General features: G+C 41.8%; 1 protein-coding gene across 1 annotated transcript; it reads right to left on the reverse strand.

The window, feature by feature from the left end:
- Positions 1–2,414: 2,414 nt before the first annotated feature.
- Positions 2,415–5,358, reverse strand: LOC147460336 (uncharacterized). The gene has a single exon (XM_086510003.1). It carries the CDS (start codon positions 4,929–4,931, stop codon positions 2,715–2,717), a length of 2,217 nt encoding a protein of 738 aa, XP_086366129.1. The 5' UTR covers positions 4,932–5,358; the 3' UTR covers positions 2,415–2,714.
- Positions 5,359–22,732: the final 17,374 nt, after the last annotated feature.

The raw sequence follows: 22,732 nt of genomic DNA on the forward strand, positions 1-22,732 counted from the left end.
TTGTGTGTGTGTCTGCCGTAATTCCGTTCTATTGGTGATGGTTCTATTGGTGATGGCTATTGAAGTCTAGATTCTTGCATGTAGCAGTGATGCATGACAACACCCTTACACTATCTCTCATGCAATTGATAATCAAGAGAACCCACACATGCCAATGGATCGTTCTAGTGCATCAAGTACAACTTTTATAGCATGTGACTTCTGTAGGGGTGGTGGCCGAGCAAGATCCAAGGTGTTTCTTCTTGAGCAAGCCCAATTTGATGGAGAGTTGTGGGTGTTATTGGTTGTCGTCTTGCAAAAGAACAAGCTTAATGCATTGGACTTAGGGATGACTAGCTCTTGCAAATTGCATGGCTGGCTGGTAGAGGAAGAGGGAGATCATCTCCTCTGCCTAGCTTCCTCCGTTTGGTTATATTGAATGAATGTAGAGATTTTTACGCTATATTTGAAGCTAATTGATTATGAATACTTATTGCATTTTTGGTAGATTCTATTCTTCCAAAGGAATTACACTCTATAATGAAGCTATGTCATTAAGCGAGGATTCAGTTCAGGGACGTCTTGATCTATTGGGTATTTTGGAGATACGGGATATAGACTCTACAATGCTATCTTTAGTAACTGAGGTTTCAAACACCAATAACTATTTAATAACTTTAACAGATCAATCTCCAGTAACAGTAACAGTAACTGAGGGTTTAAACACTAATAACTCTTGAATAACAATTATCCCCTACAATTTAACCAATCAAACTCCAATAACAATAATAGAGACCCAACACTAAACAACAATGATGTTGCTACAGTGCTCTTTTTTTGTCATGGTGCTCAACTCATTGCAAATAGTCTATGTGATTCATGTGTTGTAATTTACAATCCATCTAATAACTCCATGTTTAAGTGCAAATTCTCATTAGGAAAAACCTTGAGAGCCAAAAATGGAGCATATCTATTTTCTTGTTGTGGAGCTTTGATAGTAATTGAAGCTCATGCTTGCACTATAAAGCTTCTTTTCTATAAGATTGAATTCTCCCAAAAGCGTTTTTAGTCCATGATAGTAATTGAAGCTCATGCTTGCACTATAAAGCTTCTTTTCTATAAGATTGAATTCTCCCAAAAGCGTTTTTAGTCCATGATACCATGTGGGCAATTGGGGATCTTCTAGCACATCCATTTTTGGTTCTTACATGGAACCTCCCTCTCTAACCATCTATCAATTGTTTAGTCTCATGGGGAGTTGGCATTTGATCTAAACTCGTCTCCTAGTCTCTTGTGGCTTCCAACTTAGTGAGGAAACTAATGATTTTGATTGTAGAGGATGAAGTCAAGATGCTAAATATTACCCAAGGCAATATCTAAGTTAAGTCTCTTTACACACAACATAATCAAGGTGTTCTTTTGTTCCTAAATTAGTGTTGTTCTTAATTATGTCTTGTTTTTGGCAAGCCTTGTGATTTTATCACTTGTTATAGTATGTTTTTTACCAAGTTAACTTCAAAGCCCTAGAAGCGGAGGACCTCTTGGTGGGAAATTGCAAGGGACTTAATGATTCTTCCTTTACTATATTAGCTTAGAAGGCCCTAGAAGCTCTGGACCTATTGGTGGGAAATTGCAAGGGGCTTGATGATTCTTCCTTTACTATATTAGCTTAGAAAGCTTCTACAAGGTGAGTCAAAGAAGGTGTATTCTCACCTTGTAGAAGCCTTCTAAGCTAATATAGTATAGGAAGAATCATCAAGCCCCTTGCAATTTCCCACATTAAAAAATTCTCTTTATTTGCACAAGACCCAACTATGGAGATACTACTTTTCCTTTCAACCAATAACCAAAAAGACTTTATGAAAATACTCTCATACTATCCAAACTATTCCAAAAAATGCAAAAGTTGTACAAAAAGAACAAAGACATCTTATATTCACAACTAGTACATCCCACTGTTTTCGACGGCCTCTCTCTCCTCTTTATCGTGTGTAAAGGGGCTTGTTTTTGTTTTGAACTTTAACCTTCAAATCGCAAATTGCTACACTTGTAAAGCCCTCCCCCTTCCATCATATTATGTTAGTAGATTTCAACCCCTTTTTAGTCCTTGTTCCTTTTGGAAAACCCTTTTTGGTCCTTGTTCCTCTTGGAAGGAGAGCTCTTACTCAAACATGACTTAATATAGTTAGCTCAGAAACTATGTAACAACTAATTAACAGGACTTGAAAAGCTCTTTTTGATGGTACGTCTGCTGGCAACAGTGGAAAAGTATTGTTCCTATGTATTCAGGAACCTCATGAGTCATGTGTGTGTGTGTGAGAGAGAGAGAGAGAGAGAGAGAGAGAGACACTCTCAGAGAGTGTGTGTGTGTGAGTGAACTGTGAGTGTGTGTGTTTGTGTCCAGAGTCCAGACTAAATAAAACACCATTAAAAAACACCACAAGTCCACAACGAGGCTACACTGCATAAAAAGAAAATGACGGTACAGCGTTACTGCCATGGGAGTCTGCTGGACGCAGACTCTTCATCACCATCATCATATTCATATGACAACTAAGGCAAAGGCATGGCATGATAGTGATGACACGAATTAGATGGCAAACGAGGGAAAACCCAAAACCTGCAACCTCAGCAATCGCTCCCCATCGTGAGGTAGGTTACTTTCATGGCAAGGTTTGCATGACATTTTACCAGAACTAAAGGGAAAAAATGAATTCGACTTCACAGCTTCGAATTCAAACTTGATTGGGATGGCATGCCTTCGACGCTCTGCTTCTACCCCTCCTCTTCTTCGCCTTGCCGTTGCCTATTGTCGCATAATTAACCTTCACGTCCATCATCCCCGCAAACTCCGCTTGCAGACATGTAATGCCCTGGTTAGCCCTCATGGCATTGTTCTGTATTTCAAACATGGCTGCTTTCAAATCCTCAAAGTAAACCTCCATAGCCTTCCCTCTTTCCTGTAAGCTCCCCAGGAAGCCACTCAACCTCGCATTCGCCACACTTTCCGATTGAACTGCTGCCTTGCATGCATTCTCTTTGACAAGTATGAGATTCTCCAGGTCACTTTGCCTCTCTGCCATAGCTGCCAGCTTGCTTTCAAGTGCCCCAATCTTCTGGGAAGCCTCTCTTGCCTTCCTCTCAATCGCCATCCCTGCTTCTTTCTCAACAGCAACTGCTTTGTTCTTTGCTTGAATTGCCACGTCTTCAGCTACAAGGAGGTCTCCTTTCATTGTTTGAATGAGAGCTTCTAAGAGCTTGTGCTTGACTTTTTCTGCCGCAAACTTGCCCTCAAGAGATGTGATAGCCTGGGATGCTTTGTCAAGCTTCTCCTTGAAGGTACATGCCTCTTCCCCTTTCGCAGTTGCTTGCGCTATCGCTTCGTTTAGAGATTGTTGCAAAGAAGATAGCTTGCACTCCAATGAGAGAATGTTTGATTGCAGCACACTTTCTTTACTTTTCCATGACTCCTGCTCTCCCTCTAAGGTGCCAATTTTGGTTTCTGCATCATATACGCGGCTTCGAAGAGTCTGAATAATGTCATCTTTCTCCTTGACTGCTTTGGTCATAGCTGCTTCAGCTTGAATCTGGCTTTCCTTCGAAGCGTTGTTGGTAAGCAGAACTTCTCTGTGTAGCTTGCAAAGCTCATCCTGTTGCACCTTTTCCTGGGCTAGCAAGCCTTGGATCCTCAGCTGTGATTCGTCGACCTCTCCTTGCAACTTGCTGAGCTCTTCCTGCTGTGAAATCTCCCGCGTTTGCATGGCGTCCTTCATCTTCTTCAACTTCTCCAGGCACTGATGTAGCTCTTCTTTCTCATGAGCCAGCTGAGTAATGTGTGAGGCGAGTTGTTTGACTTCTCCCTTGAGGACTTGTCGCTCTGCTTCAAATTGTTCGGTAGAGTGTTCGTGCTCTTTGCGCAGGCCAGTAATGGAATTCTCAAGCTCTTTTCGGCTAGCAAGCAGCTCCCTCCTCTCAGCATCAAACATTCTATGGGCTTCCTCGGAAGTTTGGCTCTCAGCCTTCAATTGCGCAGCAGCTTCGCAGTTCTTTGAGACCATCACAGACAACTCCCCTTGAAGCTCCTCCTGCCTTATCCCTTGGTCTTTTATCTGAGAGAGTAGACTAGCCTTCTCCTTCGTAAGTCTCAGTACATCCTCGTGTAGGTCATCCTTCTGTGCGAGAAGATCATTCTTCTCTGACAGCAAAGCTTGCTTCTCCTTACAAAGGCTTTTCTTCTCAAACTCTGCATTTTCCAAAGCTTGCTCCACCTCTTTACGAAATGACTCTTCACTGGCACGAAGACTGTCGACAAGTTCTTCCAGAATGCTCTTCTCTCCTAGGATTTTATCCAGGTCGGCAAGCAACGTGTGTTTCTCTGTCAGATACCGGTCTGCATCCTCTCTTAGCCGAGCAGCTTCCTCTGCGAGAACTCCGTTCATAGTCTGCAAATTATCTACGACGAGGCTAACGCATTCAAGGCGGTCCTCTACATCCTTCTTCTCGGCTTCAAAAGTCTCCTTAGCCGCAAGCTGTGCCTTTCCGAGCTGACTAACCTCTTCAGCAAGCTCCTTCTTTTCACTTTCTAGTGCATTGACGATTAGGCTCTTTGCCTGAACCTTCCCTGAGAGATCCTCCATGTTCATGGTTAGAGAGAGTTGAGATGCTCTCAGAGAAGAAACCTCCTTGACAAGGGTAGTATTGAGTTGAAGAAGGTTGGACATCTTCTCTTTGGTGGATAGCACACGCTGATGCTGGTGCTGATGGGCTCCCATGGTGTTGGGATTGATGTCGCAGCAGAAGCGTTGGCTATTGTCGCTGTGGCATCGAAACAGGCCTGTGGGTTGCGACTGCAAAAGGGGCTCCTGCATGTTCTCGACGTTGGCATTCTCCTTGTCGCCGGAGCGAGAGCTGCTGCCGAAGAGAGAGCTTCGGTTCTTTCTGCGGAAAGGCATGGTGGAAAGAATGAAAGTGGAGAGCGAGAGAAGAGAGTAAGAAGATGGGGGGGAGGCTGCAAATGGTTATGGCGGGAGATATTGGGGATCAGTGTAGATACGAGTGTTGATAGGGGATCGATTGAGGTGATGATGAAGAAGAAGAAGAAGAATGTGTGTAGAAGCTGGAGTGCGAAGAAGAACTAATTAGAAGCTGGAGGAGAAGCAATGGTGAGTACTGTTGTGCAAATGCGGACGCAGAAGGTTTATGGGTTGTGGGGTTTTAAGAGACAGAACTAACGGCTCTTTCTGCACGACCTTCTGCTGCTGGTGTGCAGTGTACACTGTGGGGGGGGGAGGTGGGTTGCGGAGGCTGCTGATGGCCATGGCCAGCCTGCCTTCATGAATGCATTTTGCGGTCTGGCGCTTTTTTTATTATTTGAAAATACCAAATAAATATCTTTTATTGTCCTAAGACCTTAACACTCTCTCTCTCTCTCTCTCTCTCTCTCTCTCTCTATACTGAGTCTATAGATTCCTCTCTCTAAAACCCTAGATTCTCGCACATTCTCTCTCTCCTGCCCACATCCTCGATTCCTCTCTCTCTCTTCTCTCTCTGACTTCTGCCTCCCGCACAAAATTTGAATTAAAATGGTATTGAATTTGGATCAACGTTACAGTTTATATTTAGTTTTTGCCCCCCTCGTGGCCATGATTATACAAGCAGACAAAACCTGACCTTCCACCTTCTAATTACAAAAATAAAACAAATGGTCAATTTAGAACGTATTATAATTACAAATACAAATTATAAATCGCTACCGTCATAAAATAATGTGGAAATTGCATGTCCAATGTCCATCCACGCACAATTGCCTTTTTTTTTTTTAAAAGAATGTGCAGCTTTGAATTAGAAATTGAAAATAGGGAAAATACATTGACTCACAAGTAGGGAGAGGGTCACCCCGTCACAAAGTGTCATATCTATTCTATTCTACAGCGGCAGTGAGGGTCACCTTTACACTTGGCTTAATCTGCAAGTTGAAGGCTAAAGTCCAAAAAAAAGAGGGAATCCTTTAGCTCCTGGTGCACAAGCTAAAGGGGGGAGGGAGGATTCCGGAGGAAGAGAGAGAGAGAGGCCGCCGAAGGCAGCCGGTCGTACTCGTTTTATACAAAAGATCTCTTATTCTAAGCCTTCACGCTGAATAATACAAAATAATCTTTTCTCTCCATTGAGACCAGGGAATACTTCTTTGCACAACACTAATTGAAAAGTCACGATCGGTTGGAATTTAACTTTCCTACAAGAGCATATGATGACCTCTTCATCTCCAAACGAAGAACCATAGGACGACTATCAGTAAAACTGAAGATGTAGGAATTCCTGGATCTCCAAATAAGCCATAAAATGATTCCTCTCCATATATTTCAGAGGGGGAGATCAAAATCCTTACATTTTCCCGATAAGAGATCTATGACTTCAATTGTCTACATATTCCATAATTGTCCACAGGTTTGAACTTTAGAAAGAACGAGTCCGCTCTCTTTACAAGAGAAAAAGAGGTGGGAAATCTCTTCAATTGCTTGATTGCCAATCCTTAGAGCTTTGTTACCACACTTTGTGGAGAATGAGCCAGAGTGAAGTACTGTGTTTGACTTCTAAGGTGTAGGCCCGGACACATTGGAATCTGTATGTCCATTGCCTGCTGCTCCACTGAAGGTTCCACTTCTTATTAAGCTTCTTCTTGAATTTGTCATGTACACTAGCCTTAGGCTTGAAACAGTGGTAAATTTGCTTTGCCAACCATACCATATCAGCTTGTCTAAAATCCCCTCTAGGAGGAAGGTGAAAATGAGTGAGCACACACTGCACTCTTTCAAGACACCATTCAGCTACTTTCTGAGATAAATGGTATTGTGCCTGAAGCTCAACATCTCCTTTAGGTCTTGAGCCATTGAATAAGTCTCCCCATGAATGAATCCCAGATTTAAAACATTTGTGAGCTTTCCTGCACAAGGAAAGCTTCCTTCTGCTTTCAAAATGCCCAAACCAAGGTGAATCCTACAGAAAACAGTTCAGGTTAGAGTAAAAAGAACAGTTTGGCTTGCATTTCTCCTTAAGCTCTTACCAAGAATTCTAGAACCTGCATACAAGGCTAGAGCCATAGGGTAAAACTCTGATGGGAGAGAGTACAGAGTCTCTGAGGGTACAGTTAGCCTAGACTTTATAGCTCTCAATCTTGAATCTAGCCATGTGTCTTTTTAATAGAACTGCCCAAAAAACTCTGATGGGAGAGAGTACAGAGTCTCTGAGGGTACAGTTAGCCTAGACTTTATAGCTCTCAATCTTGAATCTAGCCATGTGTCTTTTTAATAGAACTGCCCAAAAGTCCCCAGAGTCCAAGGATCTAGGAATCCATTTTGCTGTTAATTTACTAGATGCGTTGTGTAGGTTTAGCAACCCCAGACCTCCATTGGCTTTAGGTAGGCAGCACACATCCCAAGCAACTTTAGGTACCTGTGTTGGTCCAGGTTACCCCCCCCAAAGGAAGGATCTGAACAGAACAATTGCTTGTTGCATTTGGTATTTGGCAAACTGCCAGCAAGACAAAAAGTAAATTAGAGAGGGCATCAAATAGTGATTAAGTACAAAGGCTTTGTTGGCTAGTAAGGCTTGGTAATTCCATCCAAGAATCTTTTGCATGAGCTTATTGAGAACCCAAGGTCACTTTGAAACCCATAGGAATGCCCAACAATCTAAATATGTGGCCACCCTTTATGTGAGAGCAGCTAGAACCAGTGACTATTAGTGGGACCTCATCAGATGAGGCTTTAAAATGAGTTTTGTTGTGATCAATAATTGAGCCACTATCATCACAGAAAGTGGTTAAGCAAGACCAAAACGTATCAATTGTCTGTATGTCATGTTGTGTATTATGGCATTAGTGTCATCAACAAATTGCTGCAGGCATAATTGATTACTGGCACCAAGAATTGCAATACCTTTCATTCTACCAGCTGCCCTTTCTTCCTTAACAAGTCATCCCAAGGCATCTGAACAGTCATCGTAAATCAAGGGTGCAATTGGACATCCCTCTCTAATGGACCTTAACAAATGAATAGGGCCAATGAGTTCTCCATTGACTGCTATTTTGGCAAAAGCATTCCCAAACAATGCTTTAAAATTAAAAAGTATTCCTAATGGCTTCAAAAAAATTAAAAGGTATTCCTAATTCAAAGATTCTCTCAACAACAAATATAGCATGTAGCAACTGGCAATGATGAAGCACGTAGATTTGGAACAATATTCGCTAGGAAGGACGGATACAACTGAGAGAGAGAGAGAGAGAGAGAGAGAGAGAGAGAGAGGACCCTTTTGAAGAGAAGAAAACACTAAAGGAAAAATAAATAAGAAGAAAACCTCTTTATATGGAGAGAAAAAGTCTTTTGACTTTCCACCTTCACATGTCTTTTGACTTTCCACTTTCATCTGTCTTTTCATTTTTAAACTCGCCCTTCACTTATGCACTTAATATGTTTTCAATTGAATTTTTTATTTTTTTGAGATAGGGGAGACCTAATTGAATAAATTTTATAAGTTTTTTTGCCAAAGACAATATCAAACAGAGATTGAAAGACAAAGTCCCATTCAACTCTATCATATGCTTTGGAAAAATTGAAGCTCTGGTCTGTTTCCTCAGCATGTTCAAAGGCCTCCCACAATGTGATAATAGCATCCAAAATATATCTACCCTTGATAAAGCCTTTTTGCTTTGGTAAGATGGTACTGCACATAATGAAACTGATTCTTTTGGCTAGGGCAAGGGTAAAGATCTTATACACAGTAGTCAAACAAGTTATTGGTCTCCAGTTGCCTAAGTCCTTCTTGCCCCCCTTTTTGTGGATTAATTTTATTACCCCAGTGTTCAGAGAAGAGGGTAGAGCTCCAATTGCCAATGCTTCCTGCCATACTAACATAAGGTAAGGGATTAGGAACTCTTTGTAAGGCTGGTAGAATTCATTGGGCAGGCCATCAAGACTAGGAGATTTTCCAGGTTTCAAAGAATCAATAGCCCTTCCTAGCTCCCCCTTTGTAAGAGGTTCGTTAAATTGCCTAGCCATGGATTGTTTAACCATCTTTTTCCTGATTCTGGCTATTTTAGCTTTTGCATTCAAAGAACCAACCCCTCTTTTAGGAGGAGATGAAAAGCTGGCAGCATAGTAATCCTTAATAACTTCCAGATTTTCTTTGTGAGAGTTGACAATATCTCTCTTCTGATTTTTTAGAAAGGGAATGCAGTCTTTGATTTTTTTCCTCTTTAGAAGCTTAAACATCCTTGGGTAAAGGGAGTCAAGTTTCCCTGCCCAAAAATCCCTAGTCCAGTTCAAGGAAACCTTGGCAATGAGGATCTCCTCTCTTCTTAATTCTTCTTTTAACTCCATAAGGGCAAGGGAAGGAGGACTATTAGGCTTAGAAATCGACTCTAAGTCAGAGATTTGTTTTGGTCATTAGGAAAAATGTGGGCTCTCAAAGGGACCCATAAGGACTTTTTTCTCTCTCTCTTGTTCAAAATGGGCTCATCGTAAAAATTTTACAAACAAAGTAAAAACTTTCTCCTTTGCCTTTCAAATGGTCACTACATTACCACTTATGACCATACCCTAATCTGAGCAGGTTTCTCATCAAGGAATGTCGAGAGTCTTTTAGCTCCCGTAAACAAATAAAGTCAGACTTGAAGTTAGATTCCATGATCCACTGCTTCAAGACATGAGCCTTGATAGGACTTGTGAAGCCCTCGTAGTTAAGGGAAAACCCTCTAATAGGTGGAGCTATCATTTTTTACTGTTTTTGAGGGGTTTGGGCAGAGGACACAAAGGCTCTATTGGATCTTTTGAAGACTCTTTTTTCCTCTTTTATTTGGAGATAGAGTGCATAGGTAACCTTTCTTCCTCATCTTGTGTCATGATGATGTCCATTGAAGGAGCAGGACACAAGTCAAGTTTACCTTTTTCATAAGAGTCATGAGCTTCCAGTTGTTCTTCAAAGGAGGGGTTGTCCTTGATTCTAAGTTGAGGTGATCGAGTATAAGGAATGGTTTCCTCTTCATTATTTGATGAGGATCTCATACTTTTTGATGCATTGTATGTACCTAGGATAAAAAAGAACCTTTTGTCTTTATCTACACTTGCTAGACTTGGTCTCATAGTCAAATTTGTGGATGACAGTGGTACAGTTCATGATCTCAGTTTTGGTGATGAAATTGTTGCATCTGACCTTTTGTGTCGTGGGCTGTATAAGCTCACTTTGTATAACAAGTGTGGACAAAATTTTGCAAATGCAGTTGCAGATTCAAGGGCTATTTCAAATGCAAAATGGCATGCACCACTACAAGAGGTTGTGTGCTCTTGTGACGCTTTTAGCGACGGAAATACACTGGGTTTTTATAACCCCCGACGTCGCTAAGAGCGTCGCTACAAGCGTCAATACGGGAACATCACTATAATAGTCTTTATAAGTGTCGCTATATAGCGACGATTATAGCGACGCTGCAGAGCCTCATATAGCGACGTTCATAGCGACGCCCAAGAGGAAAACATTTTGGTGGCAGGGCATTCAACCATGTTGCATGTTTCATTAATTGATTCACCTTTGAAAAAAAGTGCAAAGGTAGATACAGACCCAAAATAGTCACCCACAAGACAATATAACCATTCACTCCATCATCCATAGTACGTATTGTTTGCAAAATAAAGATACAAAACTGACAAGCGTGAATTGATGAAAGTAAATCAATGACAATTGTACACATAGGCAAAATCACTTGATTGTTGAACTTTGCAAATGTAATAGTTACAAACCATTGTCATTTTAAAAAATATACATGGTTTTCAAAAAGACGTATAAAAGTCGTCTCATGATACATAAGCTATGACAAAAAGAAACTAATGCTATTTAGCTATGGCTAAACTGACGTCGTCTAATCAGACGTCTCATCGCGTCCAAGCGGCGTATCTGTCGAATTCTGCAAAAAAAAAAAAGCTTTTTGTAAGTATAAATATATAGCGACGTTTATAAAACAATACAACAAATAGAAAAGAATAAACCCTAATACTAACCATGCCGCCGCGAGAACTCAGAATGTCCATAAGCGCGTTTAAGCCCATCCTGCCTGCGTACTCACGCTCGTACGGTGTGGGATCACGTCCTGTCATCGACCACTGTCAAAACATACAAAGAATCCATTATGTTAGAATTTAAAAACCCATAAACCCTAAACTATCAAACATAGAGAGCAATGCGAAAACACTTACAAAATCGGCTTCAAATGATGCCCACCCGCCGCTCCCCAAGTGGTGCGAGCTCCCTGCCTCTACTCGCGCTCTGGCTGCCTTCTTTTGTTGCTTCCACTTGTCGCGATTCTCGCGTGCTGCTTTCTTTGCATTCTTCCAATCTTCTTTGGCCAGCCAATCTGGTCTGTTCCACCCATGCTTGATTGCTTTTTGCACTTCGGAACGCTTGTGCTTGTAGTATTCACGCATTCGAACCTTCATCACGTCTTCATTGAAGCGGTCATCCAGTGTTGGAACGGGAAACTCGTCATGAATATGTTGATGACTCTGTCTTTTAAATTATTCGATACTTCACTCCAGGTGTTTAGGATGTAGTGTCTAAACACCTGAGAGAAAATACCACGCATGCACGAAATGACCTTCTTGCGTTCATCATCCAAGATGATGCCACCGCTGAAGTCCACGGAGTAAGGCAAGCCCTCTCGCCGCTGACGCGTGAACCTGGGTGTCCCGGCAGGGGTCTCTAGCGGCGTGTCGACAGGGATACGGACGTGAGGTGTCTCCACTGGATTCTGAGTCCCGAAGCGAGGAGTGTCCACTGGAGTGGCTCCTGGAGGAGTAGCTAGTGGTGTGTAGCTACTAGGAACGGCAGTCACCCACGCAAAACCTAGTGTTGATGGCGATGCCGTGATTGGTGTCGGGACGGGCAAAGAAGGGGAGGGTAAAGAGCCTCGTCGAACACGAGGCGGTGTCGAAGCATCGGTGGCGACATCCCCACAAACCGCCACCACTAGAGCGCCGACGCCTAGATGAGTGTGAAGATCGTCTCGTCGAAACTGAAGCTTCGGAGCGCACTGAATATTCTTGAATATGTGCATTGGACGAGCAAGTGATTGATCATGAGTCAGGGCCAGTATGGTAACTCGTACCATAAAGATAGTCTCTTCATCCCTGGGGGCAATCCGTCATCACACATCTCCTTCTGCTCTAACCATGCTTGTGCAGACATCCTCGGTGGCTCTCTTCCCAAAAAGCCATCGCGTAACACATGATTCTCTGAAAGATACGCTTGATGACTTTCGCAGATTTGCTTCTTCAATGAGGGCACCCTACGTGCATTCAGTCTAGGTCCACATGTGACACATGCTCTGTATCCGCTTGTTTGAAGCCCTGCATGTATACACATGATAATAGATCATCTTGAGAAAAACCAAGATTTACAGTGTCTGAGTGAGGAGTGTAAATAGATCACTTGAGCATTCTGTTAGTCCGGAATAGTCATGCATGGTCCACATTAGAATGCCTTTGATCAAAGCATTCCGTCGACATGTGTGTCGGATCATATCCACCACTTCTATGCCAATCCACAATTGTTGTAGCTCTTCCAATAGTGGACGAAGATACACATCCATATTCTTCACTTTATATCGCCCCGGCACAATCAAGCTTAGCCATAGGTGCTCCTTCTTTGTAGTCGAGCACCGGGGAATGTTGTAGTTGACGATGACAACGGGCCATACACTGTAAGATGTTGATCTTCGACCAAATGGATTTACGCTATCCATAGCCAGGCCTAAGCGCAAATTTCGAGCTTCCTTGGCAAAATCCGACCATGTTCCATCTATATGTTTCCTGGCTGCGCAATCTGCACGAATCCAGAGCACACCATCCGACGATTTATTCTCCTCATGCCATGATGCTAGGGCGGCCATGGACTTACATTCAAAGAAATGCTTGATGCGAGGAAGCAGAGGAAAATGTCGCAAAACCTTTTGCGGAATTTTTATTTCGTGGAGATCTACTCGATATCTCTCGGAATCACATTTCAGACACTTATCCATGTCTATGTATTACCCTCTGAAAAGAATGCAGTCATTAATATATTAGGACAAGCATGGATCGAATTGTAATCCATCCCCAAGTTTCGCAAAATCTTTCTTGCTTCCTCTCGGGAATCTAGCATCACATTATCAACTGGTAGTATGTGCTCTTTGAGCAATCTACACAACATAAAAATACAGTACAATTGTGTAAAAATCTATCAGATCATTATACATTTAGAGTTTTATTAAAGTAAACTAATTGTAATAGATCACCGGAAAAGCGTTGTGACGCTAGTGTCACTCCATCCAAACTTTGCCTGCATGTTGAGAAGAACCAAGAGCGCTTTCAATCTAGACTCACACGTTCTCCATTATACAATGGCGTATCGGCTTTACTTTTCATATCATCATAGATAAGCCTTTCTGAATCCATGACCGTCTCGATCATTTCATCAATCTCGGGCTTAAACATTGCCTCGTTGGGAATGTGGTCTGCATGATCATTCCCCGAGCTGTCAGAGGCTACATCTTGTGTCTTCACATATGCTGCTTGACCAAAGTGCCTGCGAACACGTCTATTGGGTTGCAAGATTGCTGCATGTTGGCCAGCGTCAGAGTCTGACGAGTTATAATTGACAACAACTCGATCTATAATAGATGGATCGAAGTCGCCAAATTCGCGAACGTGATGCAAAGAAACGCGTCTTGTTCGTTGCACAGCATGCTTGCATTGATTACAAGGATATAAGATCCTCGTTGAGAGATAGGTGTTTCGGTTGGACGGCCCCACATCCTCGTCACTACTCATAATGAGGGCAAAAATCTTATAACCTGGACAACAAATTTAATCTTCTATTGGCATTCTTCGTCTTTTATCTCTCTCTCTCTCTCTCTCTCTCTTTGTTCACACTGTAAACTACCTCACATTCTCTAGTCATGTCCAATCCCCGCACACCCGGGTCCAGAGGTGCACGGAGATCGAAACCACCGGGTTATAATCTCATCTTTATTGGTCAATGCCTATATTTGTGGGTATAAGAAATCTACACACCCACGTCTACATGATAGTGCATGTAGTGGACAAAACCCCCCTTTGCCTCTTCTCTAGCTGTAGCATTTCACAGCATCTTAACATCTTTTCACAGTAGATCTTTTCACCGTTCGTCTAACTCTAATTTTTTTACCGTAATCTCGAAGATAGACTATAATATAAAAACTCAATCCAAAATCTTATCTTAAATCTAACCTAATTGAACATGTGGTGATTCGCCCCATTGAAGGGTAAAAGACATACCAATGGGGCTACTAGCTGTGTAGATGTGAATGGGCCTCACATATACAAATACTTCAATGCAAGAGTTTAATACTCTCACCTCTCCACCCCGTCGATCCATGACACAGGTCATGGGACAAAATCCTCCTCGAAGCTGGCCCAACCGCCACTCCCCAGGTGATGGGATAATCCCGTCTTGATGCAAACTCTTGCTGCGTCAGTTTGCTGTCACCGCCTATCCGGACTGGTCGTCCTCTCCTTCCTGATATCCCTCCACTCCTCTCCTCATGTAGTCGCGCATGCGTCTCCTCATCCAAGCTTCGTCTCAAATATCACGAAGGAGAGGACGACCAATCCAGACAGGTGGTGGCAACAAAGTGACGCAGCAAGAGTTTGCATCAAGACGGGATTATCCCCGATGTAGCGTCTCAAACGCGTAGGCAGTATAATCCTTCGTTGTACTCAAAATAAACCTAAATCTAATCTAATCTAACTTAAATAAGCCTAAATCTAATCTAACGTAAATCTAAATCTAACCTTATCTTAAACGATAGAAAGGGGAAAATGGTATAACCTTTCTATCACCCAAGTGTGGTAGATTGGTTATGCATTTCCCTCTTCAATAACAGGTAAATAAAGTAAATAAACCTAAATCTAATCTAATATAACGTAAATCTAAATCTAACGTAAATAAACCTAAATATAATATAATATAACGTAAATCTAAATCTAGCGTAAATAAACCTAAATTTAATCTAATATAATGTAAATCTAAATCTAGCGTAAATAAACCTAAATCTAATTAAACATAAATTTAACTAAAAATAAATCTAAATCTAATCTAATTTAACTTAAATAAACCTAAATTTAATTTAACGTAAGTCTACATCTAACTTAATCTTTAACGTCTTTTGGGATAGTTTCCTACGACGTTAAAACTCTCTTCTTCTCGTGTGTGTGGGTGTGGGTGTGGGTGTGTGTGTGTGCCAATAAAAAGAGAAAAATGGTATAACCTTTCTATCACCCAAGTGTGGTAGATTGGTTATGCCATTTCCCTCTTGAATAATAGGTCTTGAGTTCAACTCCTCGTCGGTTAGATCTTTAGGTCTCTTGAATTAGTTTCCTACGACGTTAAATTAAACTCTATATTCTCGGGTGTGTGTGTGTGTGGGTGTGTGTGCACACCAATAAAAGGAGAACAATGGTATAACTTTTCTATCACCCAAGTGTGATAGATTGGTTATGCCATTTCCCTCATGAATAACACGTCTTGAGTTCAACTCCTCGTCGACTAGATCTTTAAGTCTCTTGGGATAGTTTCCTATAATGTTAAGACTCTCTTCTTCTTCTTCTTCTTCTCTCTCTCTCTCTCTCTCTCTCTTTGTTTTATCTCTCTCTCTCTCTTTCAATGTGTGTGTGCATTCTTTGTTTATGCATGTGTGTGTGTGTGTGTGAGTTTTTGCTTTATGCATGCTCTCTCTCTCTCTCTCTCTCTCTCTCTCTCTCTCTCTCTCTTTTCCTCTCTCTCAATGTGTGTGTGCATTCTTTGTTTATGCATGTGTGTGTGCATTTTTTGTTTATGCATGTGCTCTCTCTCTCTCTCTCTCTCTCTCTCTAAAACACAATGTGTATGTATGTGTGTGAGAGAGAGAGAGGGAGAGAGAAAGAGGGGAAGGGAACATGAGAGTGAGGAGAGGGAAGGAGCATACATGGCTCTCCTTCCTCTCCTTGTGTGTGTGTGTGTGTGTGTGTGTGTGTGTGTGTGTGTGTGGAGAAGAAAGAGAGAGAGAGGGAGAGCACGCATTACCTTGCTTGCTCAAGCGCTCACCGAAAACTCAGATCTGAGATCTGAGTTTTCGGATGCTCTCGGTTATTTGTTTTACCATTGACTGCGTCGCTATAGGCGTCGCTAAGTTACAAGTAACTTAGCGACGCTCATAGCGACACCGTGGTTTTTTTGCATTTGAGCGTCGCACTGCGAGCGTCGCTAACATTAAGTACCTCTTGTAGTGCATGTTTTGGGCATATGAATTTTGCTAGTTTATTGTGTTTATAGAAATTTGATATGGTTGCTTCTTTGCCGCCTCTTGAAGCACCTGCCAAACATGTTTGTGAAGGCTGTATTTTGGGTAAAATGCAGTGTGCGAAGTTTCCAAAGGATGGGTCAGTTCGTGCTACATGCAGATTGCAGCTTGTGCATAGTGATGTTTGTGGGCCTATGCAAACTTCGGGAAATTACTTGTACTTTGTGACTTTCATTGATGACTACTCCAGGCATGCATGGATATATCCATTGAAAGCTAAGTCCAAAGTGTTTATGTGCTTCAATAAATTTCTTGCTATGGTTGAAAATGTATCGAAATGTACTATGGGCATTCTCCATTCCGATCGAGGGGGGGAGTATATGTCTCATGAATTTAATGCATTTTTGGCTAGTCGTGGGATAAAGCACCAATGTACAGTGGCATATACGCCTCAGCAAAATGGTGTTGTTGAGAGGAAAACCAGGTCTCTTACTAGGAAATGGCATGATGTATGGTCAAGAGTCAAGCTTTACCACATTCGTTTGGCTCAAGGCTGTCATGTGTGCCACTTATGTACTCAACAGGTGTCCTACAAAAGCGTTGCAGTATATGACTCCATATGAAGCATGGCATGATAGAAAGCCATCTATTGAGCACATGCATGCTTTTGGCTGTTGGCTTGTGGTTTAGTGCCACAAGTGCAACGCAAAAGAAAAATTGGATGATAAGGCTGTTAAATGTATTTGGTTGGTTATAGTGCTGAAAGCAAAGATTACAGGTTGTGCCATTCGCAAACAATGCGTATTTTGGTCTCACGTGATGTTATGTTTGTGGAAGATTCTGTTCAGCCTTTGTTGTCATGTACTAGAGATAGTAATGTAAGCTCAGATGACATTTATGACAATTTATTGCCTCTTTTCAGTGGCGGAAGTTTGAATGTAAATTCAAATGAGACAAATGTATAGCCTATGGGGTTTCTGAAAATGTTATAGATCAGCCTATTACTGATGCAAATGTACATGATGTACTTGATGAGGAAAGGGCTGAAAATGAGAAGGCTAGAGGTATGCCAAAATGGCTGGTGCACACTTTGCGTGACAGTAAATTGGATGCACCTTTGTCTGGTCGTACTCATTCACGTTCTCGCCATGCCTCTTATGCATCAGACTATTATGCTTTGGCTGTGTCTAGCTTATGTGATACAAAGGAACCCCCATCTTTTGCTGAAGCACAAAATTCAAAAAATTGGATGGCTGTGGCATGCAATCCGAATATGATGCACTTATAGAAAATGACACATGGACTTTATGTGATTTGCCTCCTGGCAGAAAGTTCATTGCTACAAAGTGGGTTTACAAATTAAAACGCAAGCCGGATGGTGACATTGATCGCCATAAGGCTTGACTTGTTGCAAAAGGCTATGCACAACAGAAAGGCATACATTATGAAGAAACTTTTGCTCCCACTTGTTGTATGACTACTGTTTGTTTTCTATGTGCATTGGCAGCTCATTTTGGTTGGGATGTTAATCAATCCGATATTGTTACTTGAATGGTAACATTTTTGAGGAAGTCTATGTAACGCAGCCTTGCTGTTTTGTCAAGAAAGGACAAGAGGACAAAGTGTGCAGATGAAAGAAGGCTTTATATGGGTTGAAGCAATCTCCTAGTCTTGGTATGAGAAAGCTGACACTCATTTGGTCAAACGAGGATTTTGTAACAGTCCAACAGAAAGCACATTGTATGTCAAGCACGAGGGCGATGTACTTCTCATTGTTGTTCTTTATGTGGATGATTTGATGATCACTAGTCCCAATGAGGCACACGTTGCTGAATTTAAGGCTGGTTTGAATGCTACTTTCAAGATGAAAGATTTGGGGATGTTGCATCATTACTTGGGCATACAATTTAAGTAGTGTGATGGTGATATTGCCTTGTGTCAGAAAAGCTACATAGAGACATTGGTATATAAATTTGGACTTGAGGATTGCAAACCTATTACCACTCCCATGAAAACAAGTTTGAAGTTGAGTCTACATGATGCTGGTGATCCTGCTGATGTCACTCTTTACCAAACTGTTGTTGGATGCCTCATTTATGTATGCAACACGAGGCCGGATATTCAATTTGCAGTCTCACATGTCAGCAGATTTATGCATAGCCCAAGGTCTAAGCATTGGCAGGCAGTCAAGAGGATTTTTTGCTACTTGAGTGGAACTTTGAATCTTGGCTTGTTTTATCTCAAGGGGGGATCATTGCTGCCAAATTTACATGCTTTTTCAGACTCATTTGGGCTGGTTGTTATGACACGCGAGTGTCCACAAGTGGTTTTTGTTTCATGCTTGGCAGTTCATTGTTGGACGGATACGCCGCGACGGACGTCAGCATAGCGAGAACTCACCTAACATATAATGTCAACTAAGGATGAAGCTCGACCCGCAGGCGCGTGGAAGCAAGCAAAGGGTGTCAACCTCTACTCGACCGACTAATGACTACTTCCTACAGAGATATCAAATCTACATGCCATCGGTTCTGTGAATGCGAGAGTCTCCTATGATGCTACTGCAAGCCAAAAGCCCATTAGACGTTCTCGAAACATTACGAAACTTGAGGGATTTCCTATCAACACCAATAGGCCACTCTCCCTAAGGTCCGTGACCAAAAAAACCTACCCAATACCCTCCATGCAGAAAACGCATATTATGTCTGGCTGGTTTTTGCAGGTCGACGTTTCCGAAAACTAAAGTGCCTAATGTGTATCTCTACTCGCTCTGATCGCGTGGATATGTTGAAATGCAAAAACGGACAACAGTTACTCACCGAAACTCCAAAAGTAGCTCGCAGGTGAATCTGCCAAAACACAGACGAACACACGTGATGTAAGCATCAACGCGTAGATCTCCTCGTGGGCAACACACTGCTGCTCTCCGTTTGCGATTCCGACCACGGTAGCTCCTGTAGCACACACACACACTCTCTCACTCTCTCGTAGTCTTCCAACGACACAGAAGATCAGATTATTAGAAGTCTTTTTACAACGCTTTAGGTTTGGTTTATATACTAAACCTTAGAAAACCTAATGTCCGGCCAAAATGACATGATTTGTCCCTAGGCTTCTATAGAGCTTAATTACAACACTGTGAGCTGGCTTTGCTCATCCAACAAACATATGTGGCCAAAATACAATTGCCGACTTAAAATATGAAGTTCCCGTAAACATTATAAAAGTGGCCGTAATGGCTCAAAATAATAATAACGGGATATTTGATGATGTCCATGAGCTTGTATCTTCACATTACAGCATCCATCTTCATCTTCATCACTTCAACATCATCTTTATTTAGGATCTTTAGAGAATTTATGAGGAATCTTTGTGGAATCTTTGTGGAAGCGTTGTTGAAAGGTTGACCTTTCAACACTCTCCCCCTCCGAAGTCTTGTCATCCCCGACAAGACCCTATGTCTGCAGTGGCCTTGACGAGTGCTTCATGTTTTGGTGTTGGTTGAAGCTTTTGTTGTTGCAGTTGCTTCTATCAGATTCTTTGTATGTTGTAGAGGTATCTTTTTCTTGTACATGTAGTGTAGTTGAAGCCATAGCTCTCCCCCTCCGATTGATTGTTGTAGCGTGAATAGGTTGAGTGAGGTTTGTTGTTGCAGCAAGTCTTTACCGTGGCAGCTCTGTATTGTTTGTTCTTTGGGTGTCATCCTACATGTGTACCTATAAACTTGAAGCCTTTTTGAATTTTTTCTGGGTCGCTCCCCTTTGATTTTCTAGTTGATGAGCATGTAGTTGTTTGGGGATGTCGTTGGTCTGATTTTTTGTGTTTTCATAAGAAAAATAGTAAAAATAAAATGTGGCGTATATTACAAAATGAAGGTCTTGGATACCTGGATAGGACTAAAGGGAAAAACCCAGTGGAAAAAAAAAGCCTTTAGTCACCATTAAATGTTAGGCTATATGTACTTATGTTTGATGTAACCTAGTTTTGTTGAGTTAAAGTACTTATGGCCGTATGGCTACTATTATTGGCTTGATATACATTGGATAAGTGTTAGTAGCTTGAAGTCAGAGTCGTTGTTGTTGAGCAAATACTTATGAAACCTGTTACCGCTTCGTCATCGTCATTTTGTTGTGTAAGTGCATGGGTGGAACACAAATGTGTCAAATGCAAACGTCCAATGATGGGACATTGTGTATGCTTGCACAGATAGATGCATGGGAAACAATATGCGCTGCGAGAGGAGTTTGAATGGGTGCTTCCAGGAGTGAACGTAGCTAGAGAAGCAGAAATATATTTGACTTCAAGAGCTGCCGTTACTCACAAGAAGGGTTTGTGTATGCTTGCACAGATAGATGCATGGGAAACAATATGCGCTGCGAGAGGAGTTTGAATGGGTGCTTCCAGGAGTGAACGTAGCTAGAGAAGCAGAAATATATTTGACTTCAAGAGCTGCCGTTACTCACAAGAAGGGTTTTTGTCGACGAGGTTTTTTCCACTCTCCTCATTGTGTTCATGTGCGTGAGTGTTTTCTGGACTACTCCGCCACTCCACCATTTAAAATAGTAGACTTTGACTCTTATGCTCACCTCTTCCAGCATGAGTGACATGACTTTATGTATGCTCAACTCTCCAGCTTGAGCTTATATCTATTAGCTAGACTCATAGACCACAGAGAAAATATTAGACTTGAAGCTTGGGTCTGACACTTTGCTCATTTAGTGGCTTAGCTGCTCGACTCTAGACTCTTATGCCATGGCGACTTGACTTACTCTCGGGAGCTTTCGACCAAGAATAGGTTTTGAAATTCAAAACTTTCACCCTCGAAGAGAGGATTTGTAAAGGACCATACTGGCAATATTGGTTTCTTTTGCCATACCTGGGTGACCTTGGTTGTCAAAATTTCTTTTTGTTGTTGTTGGTCCCTTGGTTGAGAAGATTGGCTCGCTCCATTCTGTGTAACGCTTTGTCTATCATGTCTTGACATTTCTTGAGAGCTAGAGATGACTTCAATCTTCTTCGTTATGTGTTGTTCTTTTGGCACCCATTTGTATCTGCATCGTGTGATTAGCGTGTCTTTGCAAATATCCTTTGCCTTGAGTGTGACATTGTCCTTGATTTTGCCTTCCGTGAAATTGCGATTATTTTCAAGCTGAAGTCGTTTGATTGAAGAATGTTTACCTGGCATCTTTGGTAGCCAGATTCTCCGATTTCCTTGATAGTAACCTTGTGCTTGAAGAATTGTAGATGGCACTTCCCATGATGTTTTTGATGTCGTATTGAGATGTACAAGAGTGCCATTTTTGAAATTATTTATCGATGAAGTCCTATGTTGGTACGAAGGCCAGTTGGATTTGAAATTTCCTGCATCCCTTTGGTGAGCCTTGTTGGTTGGTCTCCTTTGGCGATATAAATATGAGCTTTGTTGCTTTTGGGGATGCTTTTTTAAACCTTTATCCACCACATAAGCCGAGGTCTGTGGTTTTGGTAACCAAAGTTTCTTTTGACCTTCATAATAGCCTTGCTCTGCTAAGATGTAGTGGGAGGCTATCCATCCCATGTGTTTACCTTTCGTCAATTGGCTAGGCTCATTTACCCATATTGGGTCCTTGACCTTTATTTCTTCAGTTTTAATGTAGACCGTTGAAAACCTTTGGCGGCGGTGATCTCGCAGTGTAGGGTATTTCGGTTGAAAGGTTTTCTTTGGAGTCTACCTTTCATGTGGAAGCATATTGACCGTTGATATAGAAGCATTGTCTTGAACTTGAGTGGGTTGGACTGAAGACTTTGATTGAAGAGGATGCGTGTGTTGGTAGGACATTTGTGTGCTAACTTTAGCTTTTCCTTTGTCAGCAGTCGATAATCTTGGAGCGGTCGTAGGCTGGCTTTCTTGGGAGCTAGTCGTGATGACCATTGTTGAAAATCCAAGTTCTTCTTCAACTGCCTTTGCCAATTTCTTGGACAAAATCAAATGTGTACTCATTTTCGATGAATCCACCACTAGGAATCTGTCTTTGATTACCTTTGACCGTAGTTTAAGGGTAGCTTCTGCAATCCCTAAACTTGTGACAGCTATTCCATGTGATATAGGAACCTGTACCTGAATTTCATACAGTTATGGCTTACCTAGAAGTAACCACAGCCCATAAGACATGACATTAGTCGTGGCAGTGCAATCTATCTCTGCTGTAAAATTGAATTTCAGTTTCTCATACACATCCAACGAGAATTTAATCTTCTTGTTGGCTTCCAAGTAACTGATGTCCTCGTTGCTTTCGGTACTTTTCTTAGACTTTTGTGCCTTGAAGGCTTTGTCATCCTCTTGTATGTTGAACTTCTTTGTCATTTGACTGGCTGTAGCATGTCCCAAGTGCTTACTATCTTCTGTTGTAGCTGCTTGTTGGTGTTCATTGC

This window comes from Adiantum capillus-veneris, chromosome 4, assembly GCF_014529385.1.
Source record: "Adiantum capillus-veneris isolate H3 chromosome 4, ASM1452938v2, whole genome shotgun sequence".
Lineage (NCBI taxonomy): Eukaryota > Viridiplantae > Streptophyta > Polypodiopsida > Polypodiales > Pteridaceae > Adiantum > Adiantum capillus-veneris.